The sequence below is a fragment of the Sceloporus occidentalis genome, unplaced genomic scaffold (genome assembly GCF_023333645.1).
Source record: "Sceloporus occidentalis isolate IW3139 unplaced genomic scaffold, rSceOcc1.0.p SCAF_100, whole genome shotgun sequence".
NCBI classification, from domain to species: Eukaryota; Metazoa; Chordata; class Lepidosauria; order Squamata; family Phrynosomatidae; genus Sceloporus; species Sceloporus occidentalis.
Window position 1 is genome coordinate 2,393,339 of NW_028317080.1, and position 19,649 is coordinate 2,412,987.

Sequence of the window (19,649 nt, forward strand, 5' to 3'; positions counted from 1 at the left end):
ATGAAGGGCTCTTGTGAAGAAGTGTCAAGTCCCCCGGGATCCTTGGGTCGGGCCTGGAAGCGGATGTCATGGCTGTACTACCAGTACCTGCTGGTGACAGCGCTCTACATGCTGGAGCCCTGGGAGAGGACAGTCTTCAGTATCCTTTTTACAGGCTGTATAGTAGATGCAGACATCCGTGTAGGTTGCGTTCATTAAAGGGTTAATTGTATACCACCGGATTATATATATATATATATATATATATATATATATATATATATATATATATATGTGTGTGCGCAGCATGTAAGTATTACCAAACACATAGAATAAAGTGGCTACTGTGTTAGTGGTTGTCTAAACCTGGAACATGCATTAGGCGTGTCCCATTCAAACATGATTCCGTTTGGGTTATGGCAGTTGTGTAAGCTACCCGCTGATAAAGTTAGTGATAGAGAAATGTAAATTATCTACCATTTACACCCTGGTGACTCATAATTTTAAGAACACAAAAGGAACACGCAGTTCTCTCCATCTTAATGCATTCCTTGTAATAAATAAAGTACATGGTGATTGCAGGTGAAGTGATTATCTTGTCTTATAAAGTGTTAATTTCAATATTGGTTTTGGGTGCTATAAAGAGCTCCAAACTGGGTCTGCGCTTAGTATATTGGTTTAAACACATTGCTGATTGTGTAACGCTGGAGCAAAGACTTCTATCGTACCGCCATGCTTTCTAGTGTAATTTAATATGAGATATGGATACATTCATTCGATTTAACCTTGTACATGGTAAGTAAAATGCTGACACAGCAAACATACCCTTAGGTTAGGTCTCATTGAGCCATTAAAGTTTCTGCTGCGTCTTTTTATTCCCTTATAGGGACGCGCCTTCTTTATGTCTCGCTGAAGAAATGTGTGTTATGGGGAAACATGTAGTAGCGAGGTACAAAATTGGTCCCGCTTTGCACCCGAGGATCATATGTGAGATTCTGCAGAATCCTCGCTCCCATAGAAATTTTTCCCATACCCCCCTCCCCAAAATTTTGAGTGCGCATCTCTTTACCAGCTTCAGTGCTGGCTTTGCATACGATCCAGTGGCTATGTAGAGACCCCCATGTGCATGCTCAGAAAGTACTCCAATTGGTCTCTGTGGGAGTGCTTTTCTGATACTGATTGGCAGCTTCATTCAACCAGTTAGTGAAGCAAATGTTCTGCTGCAGCTTCTTCCCAAGGTAAGGACTTTAGTTTTATTTATTTTGCAGATGTAAAGAATGCGTATTAAAGGACTTTAAAATGCATTCCTTTTTCAGGAAGCTGCCTGGGACACTGTAGTGTCTTTAAATTGGACCCTTTTAGATCTAGGTTTTGGCTTGAGGACCCATCAGCTTCTGCTGTTGGTAGAACAAAGACTATTAGGAATTTTAAAACTTTGTTTTTACTGTAAATCTTCTTGACTGTTGATCCAACACAAATTGTTTACATACAGTAAACTTTGGGTACTATGTCATCAATTAACTGGTACAAATAAAGACACAAAAAGTTTAACTTGGTTTTGAATATTGTTAAAGTCTTCCTTCCGAAGCACTTTACAGGAGAAAGCCTAATGTTTTTTCCTGTATGTGGAAAGTTTACATTGTTAATAGGGCACCTAGCAATGTGTGTAAAGTAATGTATTGCTATTTGACGCAGAAGAGCAAGAAAACTTCCAGAAAGAGGTTTGACCTGGTGCTGCTTGGCATCACCTGACACAGGATGCTCTATGTATGAAGGATTGTCTGAAATACAGTTGTGTTTTGCTATTTCTGGGGAAAATACGTGGCTTGTATAAGGACATTTGATGTAATTTGCAGAAAAAGTATGTATGGGGTTACATTGCTCTCTGTTGTGACACAACCAGTGCCGCATTCCGATCCACGAGAGGTTTCTGCCATTACTACTATCTAAGATTTTTTTCCGGCAAATGTAACATGTTCTTTCAGCCAGATAATAAAAGAATATAAGTGGTGGGACTTCCCATTTTAAAGCTGCTGCTCCTACTTTTTGTGCTCTCTGGAGTGTTAAGCAAATAAACCTTTCCAGATCTGTCACTTTGAATGTTAATCGCATCAAACACAGACGCGTTTAAGATGCTATGGCAACAGTCTACCAGTGCCTGACTTTGTGTCACATGACAAGCCCAGTTTCCAAAAATAGGAATGATGTGTTTAGTTATAAACGTGGAATAAAAATCCGTACTGTGTCCTGCCGGCAAAGATACAGCCATGTTTCATAACTTCTGGAGCAGCCACTGCAAGCGTGGATAGGGATGTGAGTTGATCTGGATCCTGACCCACCTCACAGAACTGACCCCACATCAGCAGAATCAGGTCCTTAAAGGACAAGCTGCCATAGATCAAAACTCTGCATACAGGCTTCTCCCTGAAAACAGAATGATACCCTAGGCATCTTGTCTCTATTATGTACTGGCCACCCAGTCATACCTACTATACAATGTAGCGGAGATTCGGTGCCCGTGTACCTCCTGGTAATTCAGGTTCTCAAGATCTCCTCAGATGAAAACCTAGCTTTATTTTCTTGATACTTTGATTTTTGTGGAAAGGAAAGATCTTCCTGTTGAGGTCTAGAAAAAGAATGTGGTTGATTGTTAATACAAACAATATGTATCCTCTATAACTTTTACTTTTCTAGTCATCCTGATGGCAGAAGAATGCCAGAAGCGTACATTTTTCAAAGTGCACTAAAACAAAAAAGCAAAAATCTGTGATTTTTACGAAATGTTATTACACTTGATTGATTTATACCTCTCCGTTGTGGTGTGGCATCACATTGGGCTGATCTTAGCAAACTGGGATAGTAGTGAAATGCCAAAGGGACTGTCACATCTTCTACTGACTAAATGGATCTATTTGATTACATTTTTCTAGCTGAAACCTTGTATTTCTTAACCTCCACACCTCAGATTCAATGTTGGTGTCCATTGTGGGAATGGCCCTGTACACTGGATACATATTCATGCCTCAGCACATACTGGCAATCTTGCACTACTTTGAGATCGTTCAATGACCTAGGAAAGCCCTGCACAGCAAGGACTTGGAAGGGAGCTTGTTTCTCTCTGCCGGCATGTCGGGCACCAGGACAGAAACCAGACGCTAGCATCATGTGGGACACCTAACAAGTCCTCGTAGGATTGGAGATCATCTGAGAACTACCCCATGAAATCTGGAGGACACTTTTTTAAACAGTGAAAACCATATTTTTAACTTTTTTTGGTGTGGTTTTTTTTTGTGCAGAGGGGTTTACACTGATTCACACGCCATTCTGGTAACGGCAAAATAGTATCTTTCTTGTCATCATTTAAAATATTGCACTGTAAACATTTTATTTAGTGGGGTTTTTTTTAACATTTAGTGTGTCTGAACTTGCAGTGTCTCCAACAATGAGCTTTCTTTACACAGATCTGCACTTGTGTGTGTAAAATAATTAACACATGTACAGTCTATATTCAATCACCAATATGATCGCTTAAATACTTTCCTCCCCCAAAGGACTTGAAGTAAATCAATAAATCTAGTTACTTAAGATTTTTGTCATTTTATTAATATATATGTGGGATGTAAAACTATAAATTAAATAAAAACGTGGTATGCGTGTGAAAGTGATATGAGGCATGACGGAATAATGTGGGTATCTATAAATTATATATTCGGTCTTTGAGCAAGCCCAGTAACCAGCTTCATGCTGACAAGTCCCATTAGGGACCAAATAGCTGTCTATGAGCGGTGGTCTGGATTCTGCACCTCTGTCCCCAAGGACCAAAATACAGGAGATGGAGTTTAATCCTGCTTGGCTTAGTTTTGCTTGCACCCTGTCTTGATGTTGGGCTACGATCCATGCTGGCCCACTCGGCTATACGCAGCCTTTGGCGCAGACACCAGAGAGAGGGAGAGGGAGAGGAAGAGGAGGATCACTCAACTGGCTTTAAAGAATGCGTAGATTTTGTTGCTTTTTCATGTGTTCAAACATTCAGTGCCAAGAGAAAAAATGGATAACATTCGCTACACACTAAAAAATATATACATTTCATTATTAGTAAGATAAGCAGGAAGCAAAGGTTTGTATAAATTACCTAGCATTAAACAAATGACTAACCCCGAATTCAAGTACATAAAACAATCAAAACACAAAGTGGCAGTTGCCAAATGTATGAAGCAAATGAAAAAACATGAAAAGCCGCATGTCCAATTAGGAAATATAGGGGTGTGCTAGCTGCTGGCACAAGGTATATTTCTAAATGCCGACCTACCAGTATATACGAGATTGGCATGCTCCAAGCAAGGACTATACATATATAATATATATCATAACTAAACACAATAACCATACAGGAAAGCAAAGGCTTTCATTTTAATGCCTATGATAGCCGTCATGTACCCTGTACAGAGGTTAAACAGTTCGATAACACATACCCTGATCTGTGCTCATTGAAATGATGAAATTACAGGGGCACTGTCCCTCATTCTAGTCCTAATCCTAACAAGTGGTGTTAGCCAAAGCAGCAACATTTCTCAGAAGCCATTGCCTACCCCTACAGCCCAGCCCTTAAACTCCTTGCAACTCAGGAAGTTGACCAGAAACAAAGCTATGGGACAAAGGCCATAAGCAACATTAACCAAAAGTTTATTTGGCTACTGCTAGACCTGGCTAGACCGGTATCTAAGAGCTGTTACGATCATATAAGGCGATGAGACTTTAATCCCTCGTTTCTATTTATCCCTAAAAGTGTTCTATGAACTTGTAACGCATCAAATTATATGTCAAAACGATCCGTCCTTATGGTATCTACTTATTTAATAATAAGTCTTCTATGAATAATATAGCATTTATATCAAAAGTGAAAACAATATTTAGGTAATGTATATAATACAAACAAAACAAGTGGAGCTACTATTCATTTAACATTGATGCTCTCCATGTCCCATATGCCCCAGGGAGCACCCTAAACAATCAATGGATGTGGAAGTAGTTTGTACTAAGTGCTTTTATTTCATTGTTTAAAATTGAAAAAAAGGAATAAGTTGCAGCTTCCAACCCCCTCTGTGGTTCAACGTTTCGCACCACTTTCTCCTGCATGTCATACAAACATATTTCTCACCTCCTCATCCTCTGAGTCTGGCAGTCAGTGCCGGGCTGTAAAGAAAGTCATTTTCGGTGCAGCGCTCGCCGGCAGAAGCACAGAGGGTGTTTGATTAGGAGATCTGTGCATCAAATCGCACAAATCTCTTTTGCAGCCAACAAATTGCTCATTGTTTCGTCTGACATCCTGAAAACATACTCCTTCCAGGGAACACACAATAGTTGATAAAACTCCACTAGAGGCCACTGGCTGATAACAAATAATATTACCTTTAGAATTTAGCATGCCTAGGGGAGCTGGCGCTGTTCAGAAACCGTGCCCAGAGATATTAATTCATTAAAACAACCAAAAGGGTGTGCGTTTTGTTTTAGAAGTAATTGGTAAAAGACCTTAAAAGTTCTAAACATTTACCTTACAGAACGTGGGATCTGTGGTGGAACTAACATTTAATTTCCCAGCACATTACATGAGAGACAGATAATCCTGGAGACCGTATCTCCAGAAGGATACAGATATGTTGGAGAAAGTTCAGAGAAGGGCTACTAAAATGGTTACACAATACGACAACCATGGAGCGCATATACATGGGGAGAAACAAAAACAACAACAATAGTGTAATATGTACACAAAAATGAAAATAAAAAGGGGTGTAAGATCCACTCACAAACTTGTTGGACAAAATAGGCTCATCAAGGTTCAGTAGGATATCTGCAGAGTTTAATTTCTTCTAAAATCTATAAAAACAAAGAGACCATAAATGGTGCAGTATCATCACAGTTCAGGAAAGAGGGAGGTCTGGTTACACTTACAGTTGAGAAGGGCACAGCTATGTATAAATAGTGTGCAAAGTCCCAAGTCCACTGTTGAAGATAACTCTCTCAAGAAAATGTTCTCAATGCGTTTCGCCAGTCGTACGCTGGCTTCTTCAGGAGAAAAAATCAAGTTGTATAAATATGTGCAGTCAAAAGAAGTAAGATTCTTACTTCTTTTGACTGCACATATTTATGCAACTTGATTTTGTGCTTCTGAGCATCTTGAGGAAGAGTGTTATTGGAGGCTGCTATCTTGGGGAGTATTTATTATTATTATTATTATTATAATTCTTACACTTTCACACGTGGAATTTGGATTGCTTTTCTCTACTAAAATGGTTCATGGATTACAGGATAAACCTTACCAGGATCTTAACATATATAGCCTGGAAGAAAGACATGACAGGGGGGAAATGATAGAAACATTTAAATATTTAAAGGGAATCAACACGATAAAGGAAGAGAGTTTATTTAAAAGGAGAAATACTACCACAACAAGAGGATGTAGTCTTAAGCTAGAGGGGCAAAGGTTTAATCAAGAAATATTACTTTACTGAAAGGGTAATGGATACATGGAATAGCCTTCCAGCAGAAGTGCTAAGCTAGATATAAAATAAGGCCAGGGACTAAGGAAAGTATTCAGAGGATTCTGTGTTTCCTAGGTAGGCAGGACTCTAAAAGAAAATTACAAATAGCTCCCCCCCCCGGTGGGTTCTTCAGTGCTTTTTCTGCCTACCTCAAGAAGGATGTCCCTCAGTTTGTTGTTTTATAGCTCTAGGTTGGATCTATATGGATTGGCTAAGCCTTCTAGGTTGAGGGTAGCGTGGGACCATATAGCCCCTGGTCAGGCTGGTCAATTCCTCCAGAACACCCGATTCTTACCTCCGTATTGGGGTCCTCTGGACTGAGGTTTCGGTAGTTGGACAGGGTATAGCAAGGGCATCTTGCTGGTTCTACGAATCTGCGTTTGAGGGCCAGATGCCGGCCGAACTGAACTTGCGGCCACAAGTCATGTCGCTTCCTGTGTGACACCCGAAGCACTTCGAGTGTTATGGATGGTGCATCACAAACTAATCTTATAAAAGACATAGCAGAAGCGGTTCGAATGCTATTATGGTGTTTTCACGCTATTCGCCTGGGCAATTATAGGCTGATACGCCCACTTTGTTACAGATCAAGATGTGGTATTTAAAGCCTCATTTCTGATTGGTGGGTGTGTGTGCTGTGCCGGTGAGTTACCATGTCTACTCCTGATTCACCAGACAAACTGAAGAACAAAAGTCTAAGAAGGTTTCAGCTAAGAAAAAGAAAAAATAAACAGTGTTCTACATTGGGAAGGTTTTATATCATGGCTAAAATAGGAAATTAATGAAACCTTCCAGAAGCGGCGAGCTCAACACCCTTCCATCTCTGAGCCTCGGGGTGCCCCACAGGGAAACTCTCCTCTCTCACTTGAACCTGATTTTTGTAGCCCTTTCAATTTGCCTCAGTCTACTTGGATTCAGAACAAGAATTTCCGGATTCAAAATGTTTGCTCTCCGAGGAAGAAGGCGGCAAAATAACCAAATGTTCTTATTTGTTTCCTGTGGAAGATCACCTTGATTGCGGCATTGAAATTGGCCATGAATGTATTTCAGGATAAAGCTAACAAGGAAGCCTTCTTTCACGGCTTATCAAAGCACTCTTCCTCCTTTCCAGTTCATGAGGCACTTGCTAACATTAAGGAAGAATGGGACCATCCTGACAGAAAATTAGGCCTCACCGGGGAGAACAAGGAAGATTTTATCATTCCCGGTTTCCTAACGAACAACTTCAGTAATGGGAAGTGCCCAAAGTAGATGCGGCAGAGGTAGCTAAAAGAACTGCATTCCCTCGGGAGGATTGCTCTCACTTCTCAGATCCCATGGATAGAAAAGCAGAGATACGCCTTTGAGTCGACCACAGCAGGTTTCAGAGCGAGCATTGCATCAGCATCTGTGTCCAGAGAGATAAAAGCATGGCTGACGCAGATAGAAGAGCATCTAACAGCTAAAGCTCCCAGAGAAACATGTCTGAAAAACATGTCAGGATGGCAGTCAACTTTTTGCGTGATATTTCTCTGGAGAGTATTGGTTTGTGTGCCAGGACCTTAGCTTTATCAATGTCAGCTAGAATAGCGTTATGGCTTCAGAATTTGAAGGTTCATACTGCTTCTAAATCAAGATTTGTTAACATACCCTTCTCAGCGACAACTCACTTCGGCTCAGAGTTGGAAACAATACTACAAAAGTCTTCCGGGGCCAAAGATTGGATGCCCCAGAGACCATTGACAAGAAAATGCTATCACCCCTTTCACAAGACTTCAGAATTCCAGCAAAGGCCTAGAGAAAATATGACAGATCCTATGATTGGCTCTCTAGAAAAGCTCCAAGAGAGCAGGCTGCTAGGGCACCTAAAGGACCAGAGTCAGAGGAGAGAGATTTCCAAAATCCTTAGCATGACGCCAGGCATCAAGTAGGAGGACAATTAACTGCATTCAGCCGCATTTCCCTATACAAACTGTAAAATCCACCCTGAGATATTTCACAGTGCAAATAGACTTAATAGACACTTACCTACATGTATCTATTGCTCAGTCGTGCCAGAAGTATCATCAGTCTGCATCATTTCCGGTTTCAAGCCCTCCCATTCTGTCTTCTGTGGCTCCAAGAGTTTTCACAAAGATTATGTCACTGGTAGCAGGTCATAACAGGAGTCTAGGTATATCAGTCTTCCCAAATCTAGAATACTGGCTCACCATCGCTACTGCTAGAACACCTGCAGATCATCTAGGTTGTCTGGTGAATTGGGGAAAATCTCAGCTCGTCCCTTCCGGATGTATCATCTTCCTTGGTCTTATCGATACATCCCAGGAGAAGGTTTTTTTTTACAGGAGAAATTGACCAGACTGATATGTCAGATTCGGAGTTTAAGAAGACCTACCTTCCAAAGTGTGATGGCACTTCTGGGACGTATGACAGCATCAAGATATGCTGTCCCTAGGGCACTGTCGCGCATGAGACCACTTCAGTCTTTGCTACTGTCCTGATGGGATGGACAGACAACATTATTAGACTACCATGTAAGATGACCTCCTGGAATTCTGTCCTCTCTGGATTGGTGGTTAGACCAGAACCAACTTAGCTCAGGGAGAGATTGGCTTAAACCTGCACCTCTGGTAATCACCATGGATGCCAGCAGTTGAGGTTGGGGTGCACATTTTACAGATCAAGCTATTCAGGACAGTTGGGAGAGAAACAAATCTCATGTCCTGGCAAATCTTCTAGAACTTTTGGCAGATTTTTTAAGATGGCACCAGCTGTAACAGGGCGAATGGTCCCTGCTCAAAGACGCAGGTGGGGAGTCCCAGACATTGATCTAACGGCCGGCAAAACAAATGCAAAAGTACCACTATTTTCTTCTCTGAACCCCAGGGATAATCTTCTAGTGGTAGATACCCTTTACCAACAATTGAATTTCCACTTGGCTTATGTCTTTCCCCCATTTGCTCTGATAGCTCAAGTGCTCCAAAAAATTTTTTTGCATCCTTGGAAATTGAAAGGAGGATCCTGAGTTGGAGGGGGTTCTGAGAACCGGCCGGCGGCCACAGAGACTTTACTGCACAGTAGAAAGAGAGAGAGTTCCCAGGCAGCCAAAACTAAGCTTCCACCAAACATGGATAATAACTTATCAATGTTTTGAGGACACTGAGACACTGTTTAGTGTATCGAACTATAAAACAAAATGCTTGTGAAAATCATAAATCCACTTTAAGCCACTGCACAAACATAGTTCCCAGAACTTGAGTGGTCCAGGGGCACTGACCTTGGACATCTTTTCACCTCCAGAAGTGGATGTGACACCAGGGAAAGGCAGGACCAAGAGCCCTGGTTAAAGCTGTGTACATACCGGGGACACGGATTCATGGAACTCCAGTGATAGAAGACCTACAGTCTCATAAGGATCTATATTCAGTCTAAGCTTGATAAAAGATGCTCTGTGCACTGAAACATGCTGTTTGTCATGTGCTACAGTAGTTAGGCGACATCACATTTTAACAAATGCAAGTACAGAGCATCTTTTAAGGGTTATAGAGCAGGTAGCAGTAGCACTAGTAACATGAAGCCAAAATTTGAGCTTAACTAAACTAAATTAACCTTTGTTTTTTTTACATTAGCATTTCCTGGTTTTTCTTTTGATGGCCTGGAGAGGGAGCTGCAACACAAGTCTATAAACCTTCAAAGATCCATGGAAAAAAATGCTTTGCACCGAGAAGATTCAGCAACAAATAGTAACACCTAAGCACATTCAGCAAAAAATAGTCAGCCGTATTCTCACTTTGCTTGACTAACTTTCTACTTCCCATCACCTTTCACAGCCTCATAATTTTCCACTACGGCCCTCTTTCTTCACTCCCTCCCTCACGCAACATTGACCATATGAAGTTCTACCACAAATTATGTTCAACCAGTAGAATTCCTTTTCTTTTCCTAATAGCCCCTTTTTCTCACACATTTCTCTTCACTGAAATCAGCCTGTAGCTTAGACTTGGGTGACCAACTTCCACTGTTTTCAATGAGACATCACGCCTTGGAAATGTTCCCTAAATTTGAAACCTGAAATGTTGGGGGGGGGTGGGGGTTGTGGTGAAATCTCTGCTCACTTTAGCTAAGTCACTCTCTCTCTCTCATTCCATTATCCTTTCTCCTCTCTACTTATTTCCTATTTTTCTGCCTCCTCTCTACTTCTCCTTTTTGGGTCTCCTTTCTGTTGTGTTTTGTTTCATGCTCTCTGCCGTTTTCACTTCTGAAGTACAGAGCATAACATGGAAGTGGTGAACATAAGCAGAGGAATTAGGCCCCCATTGATAAATGACACCTCGTGTCAGTTCATGGCACACCCAACTTTGGCATTGCTTCCTCAGACGTGCAACGTAGCACTTGCTCTGAAACACCTGCTCTGTGCACTTGGCAGAAGCTGTAGTTATGAGCTACCCCTGTATCCTGTTTGGGAATCCTTTATCTGTAGATAAGACTTTATTATTATTTTGTGTTTCCAGGCAAGAAACGCTTAACCCGGTCATTCTCCTACCCCAGAATTTTCCACTAATCTGGCAATAACTACGGTTTCCACTGAAGCCTTGATATTTAAAAATACACAAAAACATGCAAACAGCTTAAAGAAAACACTCAAAGGTTTAAGGCCCTAAGGACCAGAGTTATTTATGCTACAGGAAAAGAGCAATTTTGTGTTTTGGGTATTGCCCTTTTTTAATGCCCTCCTTTTATTTAGTGTACCATATATATATATATATTTTTTTTAGGACAAGTGGGTTTTAAAAAAACCCACAAATTTCTTAGTAGACTTGTGCATTCAGGTTCGTTCAAATTTGAATTTTAATAAAATTTGCCAATTTTGTCAATTCGTAGGAATGTCTAAGAAAGAGGTGGGGCCCCAACAAAACAAACAGAAATTAAGCTGATAGCTTACAATTTTAATTTACATTTTGTTTTTTACTCACACTCACGCTCTCTCTCTCTTTTACTTATGCAAAAGGGCTGAGCCTCCAGGCACACCCTGTCCCTGATTGGAGGAACGAGGTAGAGGCTCTCCACATGGCCCCACCCTTTTGCGGAAGTACTCCGAGAGGCCAGACTAATGCAGACAGATTTGTTCAAAAGTGCTTTTTTCAACAGTTCCACTTTTTCCATTATATAAAGATTTCAGACAGCTGCATATTAGCCACTTGTATGTGATCTAGATGTATTATCTAAGCCCAACGTACAAGACAAACACTCTGATTCCTTATCATACTTCCTTGTGGTAAACAATAGAATGGCTCAGTCTTAATCACTCAGCTGGACACTCTAATTGATGAAAGGAGGAGTCTATGGAGGGAAATGATTTCATTGTACAATGGCATTGTCATAAATAATCAGCTCATGACTGACAACAATGGAAGCCTTCAGGTCTACAGATAAAGGGAGTTGAAAAAATGAAATAGAACCCAGCTGTTGAAAGTGCTAACCTACATTACTATATACATCGCTGTATTCTATGCTCAAGGAATAAATATGCGTGTGACGTTCCCTATGTTATGTAACAATCAACATGAGAACATACATGTTGTCTAGAATGCCTGGATAGTAAGTGGTGATGGAGAAGGAAAAGGGTAAGATGGAAAAGGAGACAAAGTACAAGATAAATAAAGGTTAGTAGAAGGCAGAACCAGGCCTAAATGAGCAGAACAAAACCTTCCCACCCAAGATCAAAGGCTTCCCAAGGCATGACAACTTGCTGAAGTTCAAACCGAGGAGAATGGGCAGACTGGTTTCATAACCCCAATCAAAATCAGCCCTGCATTGACTTTAAATCTCACCACCAGAATGTGGATTTTGGTTATTCATTCTGCTCGTCCTTTTACGTGTTAACATCAAGCTTCCCTTCGTTTGTTTGGAACAATCATCCCATCTACATATTAATCAACAGACTTTGAGCACTCGGCTAATTAAAATTCATGCAGATTACGGAGCGACCTAACACGTCTGTCTCAGACGGGTGAAGGGGGGACGCATTATGAGGGCCTCATCGCCACTACATATCTTTTAATTAGGGGCTTTAATTGTTTCCACTATGCTGCGTTAGATGCCAGAGCTTCTGTCAGATGAAGCTGCTCCCACACTTCCCCTTTATTCCTAATTTTCAATGATACTTGATGGAAACAATTAAATTTAATTAAGAGAGCGTCCGTGTGAGAAGGGCTTTTCCTCAGACTAAGAGCTTGTTCATTCCTGGCAGGGGTGGGAATTCTTCACAATGAGAAAATTCTGCCTTGCGTAACCCTTCCTTTTCAGAACGATATGAATAACACTATATGAAAGAACCTGAAAGATACCAGGAGCTGCAATGACAGTTGGTATACAGTGCTGGATTTCCATAGGGAGTCGTTATATGGTGCAGGACATAGAAGAGCTTTATTATGGGCATATTACATGGGGAAAAAAGGAGAAGCAATATAATGTAGTAGAGGGTTGTCTTAAACACAAGTTATATTATACAATAGGATACACTTTAAGCTATAATGAATTAGAATTGGTTGTGGTCAAAAAGCTGAGCTCGAGTATCCATTATGCACCAACTGTTTTGTATTGGTAGTCTGCCTAAGGTTCCATTATGTCATTTATATCATACGGTTATAGAGATATTGTTGAAAGCTGTCCTGCTTTGGTTGGTCCTGACAGCTGGCTGTCCATCTACCTCCCTGTTGGCTGCACATTAATTATATCTGCTTTTCTGAAGAAGAAAGGACTTTGGGTATCGACACTGTAGGTGGGTATAACAAGTTTTCCTTTATCGTTCTGTCTTTTCCCATTTCATTACTACCTGTGTATGTGCATAGGGGTGGCCCTTGTGGAGAGGGACAGTCTATTTAAAACTGGGCCCTTCTTCTTTTTCCACATTGGCACAGGTGTTCAATTAGCTGTTTGGGTATAGTGAGTATTCTGGTGGCAAGTTCCCACTATGGCAGTTAGTGGAGGTTATTAGGGCAGGGCACGGTAGGGTACAGTGGTTTAAAGGCAACCTGGGGGACTTATTGGGGCTAGGGCAAGCAGGTGGCCCCCATTGAACTCCTCCATGGCGGGCTCCCAGTCCGGTAGGGGTTCCATGGTACATCCTTTGCACCCCTCCCAGCCTATTTTAGCCCTGACCTTCCCATGCCCAAGTGTCCCTCTGTCCCTAGCGGTGGTGGAGACATGCTGGGGAGTCAGGCCTTTCTCTGTAGTGCTTGGGGCCCTTTTTTGCCTGTGCCTAACAGCAGGGGCTTTGAATCCTTAAAGGCACAGGTCCCCCGTTTGGTGCATGGTTTTCTAAGGGATCAGGCAGCATATATAGGGGCATGGTGGATGATCCCTTCATGGAAGTGAGGAGGAGATTAGTTTGTCCCCATGGCGGGTCCTGTTGCTCCCATATGTGGCCAATTATTCTTTTTTCATCACGAGTCCACCGCTTGGGGCAAGGTACGTTTTTGGCAAAAACGGACGTGAAGTCCGCTTCTTTTCTGGCTCCCATAAATCCAGAGTGTTGTCCCTTGTTGCGATGCTATTGGGAGGACAGGTATTTTGTGGACCTGTATAAAAACGATATTGGAGATTTCATCCATCATCCACTACTTGGATGATTTCCTGTGTCTGGGCCCTGCAATCGCGGCGGTTTGCCTGTTTTTTGTTGGACATGGCGTTGAGGGTGTGTGAGGAGTCTAGTGTCCCGTTTGCTGCGGACAAAACGTCATAGCCTGCTATGGTAGCTCAATTCTTAGGGATAGAAATTGACAAAATGCAATGTTGATTTCAAGAAGAAAAAGTGATAGATTTGATTATTTTGGTTTGGTAGGTAATGTCAGCGGGCAAAGGTGCCATATCTTAACCTAGATACAAAACTTCAAATTAGCCCAATTCACATCTAAATAATGAATAACTAACGGCACTCCTGCATTGTCTTTTATTACCCATTCTAGAAAAGAACCCTTAAAGTATCCACATGATATAACAACCCAACAAGTGGAAGCCCATTTTCTTTTTTGACATACCGTCTAAACCACAACCCCACTGGAAATGTGTGAGGTATAAGCCTACACCTTCTATTTGTCTTCCTTCTTGCTATCATCTTTCTTAGGCACCCTGTCTAGGTTAAGATGTTCCAAAGGGAGAATATTTCCACTTGCTTCCCAAATCTAATCTGTCACCTCTTGCACACCCAAAACAAATAAAAACATCGCCATTGGCCGAGTCTGACACCTTAAGCTGTTCTTTCTCCTAAGATGCATTTTTTCTAATGTAAAAAAAAAACCTACAAACTAATCTTTTCTAGACTTTCTTTATCACTAAGTGGTTAAATTCCGCTTCTTCATTTGTAGACCAACTCTGCACTTTCAAGTTCCATAAGGGACTAATTTTAGAATCAGTGCACATTCAATGTCTTATCGCTTACTTATACAAAGGCAAAAATTTTATTTCCCTCCTGTGAGTCAAAAAAAATACATCTTTAATACAAACAACTTTACTGGCCCTTGCAGCAGCTAACTGACATTGCACACTGTTGCTATTTTCTACAAATATTGCCAAGTCCTTCTTATTAAATGAATTCTCTAACACAACCCCATTTAAGGTATTATATGCACATTTGTTACCAAACACATTTATCAATATTAAATCTTGATATTTATCTAAGTAACACAGTCTGGCCATAGATAAGGGACAGCCGATCTAGTTAAAGAAATGTATACATGTGATATGAGTATTGGTGGTGCTCTCTGTAGGTTTGTCATGAAAAACAAAATGTACTATAATATATATAATATACACAGTGACTTGGCACGAGGCCACAAAAAATACAATAGAACTGGAAAGGGTTCAGAGTCAGTCAACAAAACAAATCAAAAGAATGGAAAATTATGAAGACATGCTGTCCACATTGTGTATGCAGGTATCCATGTATATTGAAGGACAATCAAAGGACACGCCTTGGGGATTCTTCGTTTTACAGTCAGGACAGTTAAGATGTGGAATTCACAGGCCAAGCTAAATGGTTGTGGCGCTTCATTACTACGTTCAAGAAAAGGATGGATGTTTTTCTAGTAGACACAGATGATCAGAGTTATCATCTTAATTGAGCAAGGTAATGTTGAGCTAGGGAAAATCATTTAAAGAAGTATGTTTTTGATAAAAGCCTTGTTTAGGTTTTTTTTCTTCTGAATCAACAGAAATAGGCATTTGGAAGGTTAAACGTGACTCAATCTGAATAACTATATATAACCCGGAGAGGCACTTTGAGCACGTAACTGGTTAAAGTACGTGTCTTCCATTCCGTGACTCAGTGTCCATTATAACTTTCCCCTCCCAGGACTAGGAATGTATTCTGCAGTTATATTAGGAAATGATTAACACGCTGAATTCTTTCTTAGAACACTGCACACTCCATGTACCAACTTCCAGGTCTCGGGATGCACCGTATATTGTTTATCACAGTAGACACAAAAAATCTCAAAATGTTAAGAACATATCGCTACACAATCAATGTAGAAACAAAAGTTCTTAAAATGGATTTTTTATGTAAAATATTTTTCCTCAGCTTCATAGTGTTAGTAAACTAAATTTATCTCCCAAACTAATTTCAGAAAAACAAAACAGCTATAAACGAAAAGAAAAAAAAAACTCTTCCCAAATACACTCCAAACTTAAAAAATGTATGTTAAGTTACTTAGTAAACTGCTGCATTTCCACTGTCAATCACTAGCAAAAAAGTCCTCCTACTGAAATCAATGGGAGCACTTTTTACACGTGCATGCTGGGATCTTTTTTTCCCTCCATGTATAAAATGTTAATTTTAGGGTAACACTGATTTATAATATTCATAAAAGTGCATTTGACAGCTTCAGTGTCCTTTTAATACAACTATCTCAAATTGGGTAATATGATGCTTTATCATATTTCAATGTTCTATGTTTTTATATGGTTAAGCATTATGGCTTTAAAATAGTTTGCACAACTTTCGCATGAATGGCCAAATTTTCTGACGCTGTTCAAAGACACGTTTATATCATCATCCTTCCATCAGACTGGAATAGTGGGCGCCAGGGCTGTATTTCTACCCAGTCACTCCATGACATAAAGATTATCTTAGGAAAAATAAAATGTCTATTGTAAAAGGGGTTTAATCATGAAATAGGCAGTGATTATTAATAGTGATTGTGGTTTGGTTGGGAATGGCTCGAGTTCCCAATAAGCCCCTGCTCTTTGACTAATATTTAGCACCATAGGCAACTGCCTAGTTTCCCTTGTGGGAAATCAGTCAATGGGCATACTTAAGAGGCACATTTTTCTGAAAGTGGGCTAAAAGGATCAGCGGAGGACTGGCCCTGTTCTGAGAAGTATCTGCCTCTGCGCTCACTGTCCAAGACAAGTCCCTATCTAACGTGTGCATCCAGATGGGTTGCATAGAAAGTCCTAAAGTGACAGAAAGGATGGAATCAGTAAATGCTGCCTAATGTATCTGTTACACTAGCGTCTATAAATTTAAATCCGAGTAAATCACACAAAAAGAAGAAAGACAAAAAAAATGTATATGGTAGTGGCCTGAAATCAGAGCAGCCCTTTGGCTATTTGCCCCACTTGTCCTCTTTGCCGGGACGGCGGTCATAAGTGAAAGTTTGAGGAAAGCTTGAGAAAAGTCCCAGCTTGACTTACAGTATGCTGAACATTCCTAGCTTGGGTGTATGAATAGTTACCATACTCTTATTATTTTTGTTGTTGTTATCATCTTTGGCTATATTTGTTACAGTATAAAGGTTGGAGTTTAGAGGCACGTGGGGCGAAGCGGCATGACTTCTTATTTCTTATACCTGAACTCACCTTCTTTATTCGTCCCTTGCTATTCAAAGGATTTTAAGAACCTCTGACACTGGCTCAAGTCAACTGGGCAGATGTATTGGGGGTGTTGATGTGTTCTGCAAACTTGATGACTTGATAACAATAATATAAGGGTTAAAATACAGACACGGGGTAGGAGTTACATGAGACATACCGTATTTGCTCGATTATAAGACGACCCACCAAAATTTGAATATTAATTTAGGAAAAAAAGAAAAACACTGAATATAAGACGACCCTATAGAAAAAAAGAGTTTTACTAGTAAATATGAATTCACATGTAAACTATTTTTTTCATATTTAATAAAAACTATGATTGAAAAAAAATGTTTGATTTGTTTGAGGCATGACGATGGAGGGGATGATTGAGTAATGATGGTAGGGGATGGAAATTTTGGTGGTTTGGGGATAATGATTGTGGTGAGAGCTGTGGATGAATTATGGTGTGTGGGTATGACGATGGTCAGGGGCAGCTCTACACTTACACATACATACACACATCCACTCTAACACCACACACTTACACATACATACACACATCCACTCTAACACCACACACTTACACATACATACACACATCCACTCTAACACCACACACTTACACATACATACATATATATTGTGACAGTGAGGCTTTCTATGTTAGTAGCAGGTTAGAGCGCTGTTTGTTCCCAATGATAAGGTTAATAGGTGGGATCCAGCCCATTCCAGGTGAAACTAATCCACCTGCAAGGCAATGTTTAAAAGATAGACTCCAAAAGACATTTGGGAGTCTGACTGTCGGAGAGTGAGGAGGCTGTGAGCCATGTGCCCAGAGACCCTAAAGAAGGTACTATGTGAAAACCTGAATAAGATATTTATTGTTTTTGTAACTGGGAACCAGAGTAGCCGACCAGCGTGACAGAGAGGACAACATGTGTATAGCTAGTCTCCACATTGGAGTAGGATTTGATTTTTCTTTTCTTGGTATACAGTACCTTTTATATAATAAAGCACCATAAAAATCATATCTGGACATCAAAGTGTTTAATTTCAAGGTGTCAACTTGGCCAACCTGTCACATACAAAACCACACACATACATGCAAACACACTCTTACAACACACACGTACACATACATATCTCTGCATATTTTTTCTAGGCTCTGACCAAACGTTAGGGTCCTGCCACACAGGTACCTCATTAATGGTGTCCAGGGAAAGCCTTAAATTGCTTGAGAGTCTCATTTGGGTTAAAATGCAGCACAGTCCCACTCATTCAGCTCCTTGGTAAGCAGTATAGCCATGAAAAATTAGACAGGACACGCCAAACTTACTTTTTACGTGGTAGTGAGCTAAGCAATATATGGCCTTATGTGTGACAGAACCCCAACATTTATTTCTTACGTGTTTTTTGAATGGTATTCACTGGGTATGCATACATACATGCACACACACAGCCACTCTAACACCATACACTTACATTTGCATACAAACACACACTCGAACTCCTTACACATAAATACACAAGCTGATTGGCATTAGGGGAACCTTCCTTCATATTTTATTTAATGGATCAACAAAACTGGCCAAAGAAGTTCAAACATCAAAGTTTAGAATAAAATTTGAATACAGATTGCATTTATATTTGCAAGATATTAAAAGATGAAACGATTTCAGGATTACATTAGCACAAGCATACTTTTGTAACAGGAAAATTCTGTGCATAAGAATTCTGTGCACAGGAGCTACTAAAAATTAAGGGAACATTGGTGCTCAGTATTGAATATTGATGTGCATGGCCAATTTCAGTTGCTGGAGGGTCCCATTGTGTATGATGACCTTGACAATGTTCCTTTTAATAGGCATTTATTGTACTGACTGGTAAACCTCCTTCCTCTAATGTAATGGGCTGCTTCTGTATCGATTGCAAGATCCCTGGTATGGAAACTCTTGTTGAAAACGTTTTGGTTTTTGTTCTGTCTTATTTCTGGACGTGTTTGTTACGGTATCTTTAAAATCTTTGGTGGCACTAGATCATTTTTCTTAAAGGCTATTCTGGGGCAAAATCGCAATCGCCATGGAAACCATTGCTGATCCGAATCCGCTCGTTGTTCCCATTGAGCTCTTTGGACCAAAATAGCGCCTTGAAGAACACAAAAACCCCCCAAAAAACTAGTGAACAAAAGACACCGGAATAGGAAAGGGAACAAAGCCGTTCAGGTCTTTTTGACATTACTCCATTTGTATAACTTTTATACATACAATCAAGAGCTTGGCTAAAAATAGAACTGTT

At 40.4% G+C, this 19,649-nt stretch overlaps 1 protein-coding gene across 1 annotated transcript; it reads left to right on the top strand.

Annotated features, from left to right (window-relative positions):
• On the top strand, positions 1 to 3,048 carry LOC149284054 (serine palmitoyltransferase small subunit A-like). Its single transcript, XM_089497257.1, has 2 exons — positions 1 to 139; positions 2,945 to 3,048. The coding sequence occupies exons 1-2, from the start codon at positions 1 to 3 to the stop codon at positions 3,046 to 3,048; spliced, it is 243 nt and encodes an 80-aa protein (XP_089353383.1).
• The last annotated feature ends 16,601 nt before the right edge of the window (positions 3,049 to 19,649 follow it).

What these genes read in the sequence shown, in the direction of transcription:
- LOC149284054 (XM_089497257.1), top strand. Translation starts at nt 1, where the DNA reads ATGAAGGGCTCTTGTGAAGAAGTGTCAAGTCCCCCGGGATCCTTGGGT. An exon ending in CTGGGAGAGGACAGTCTTCA is followed by an intron (nt 140 to 2,944) that starts GTATCCTTTTTA and finishes TCCACACCTCAG; the next exon opens with ATTCAATGTTGGTGTCCATT.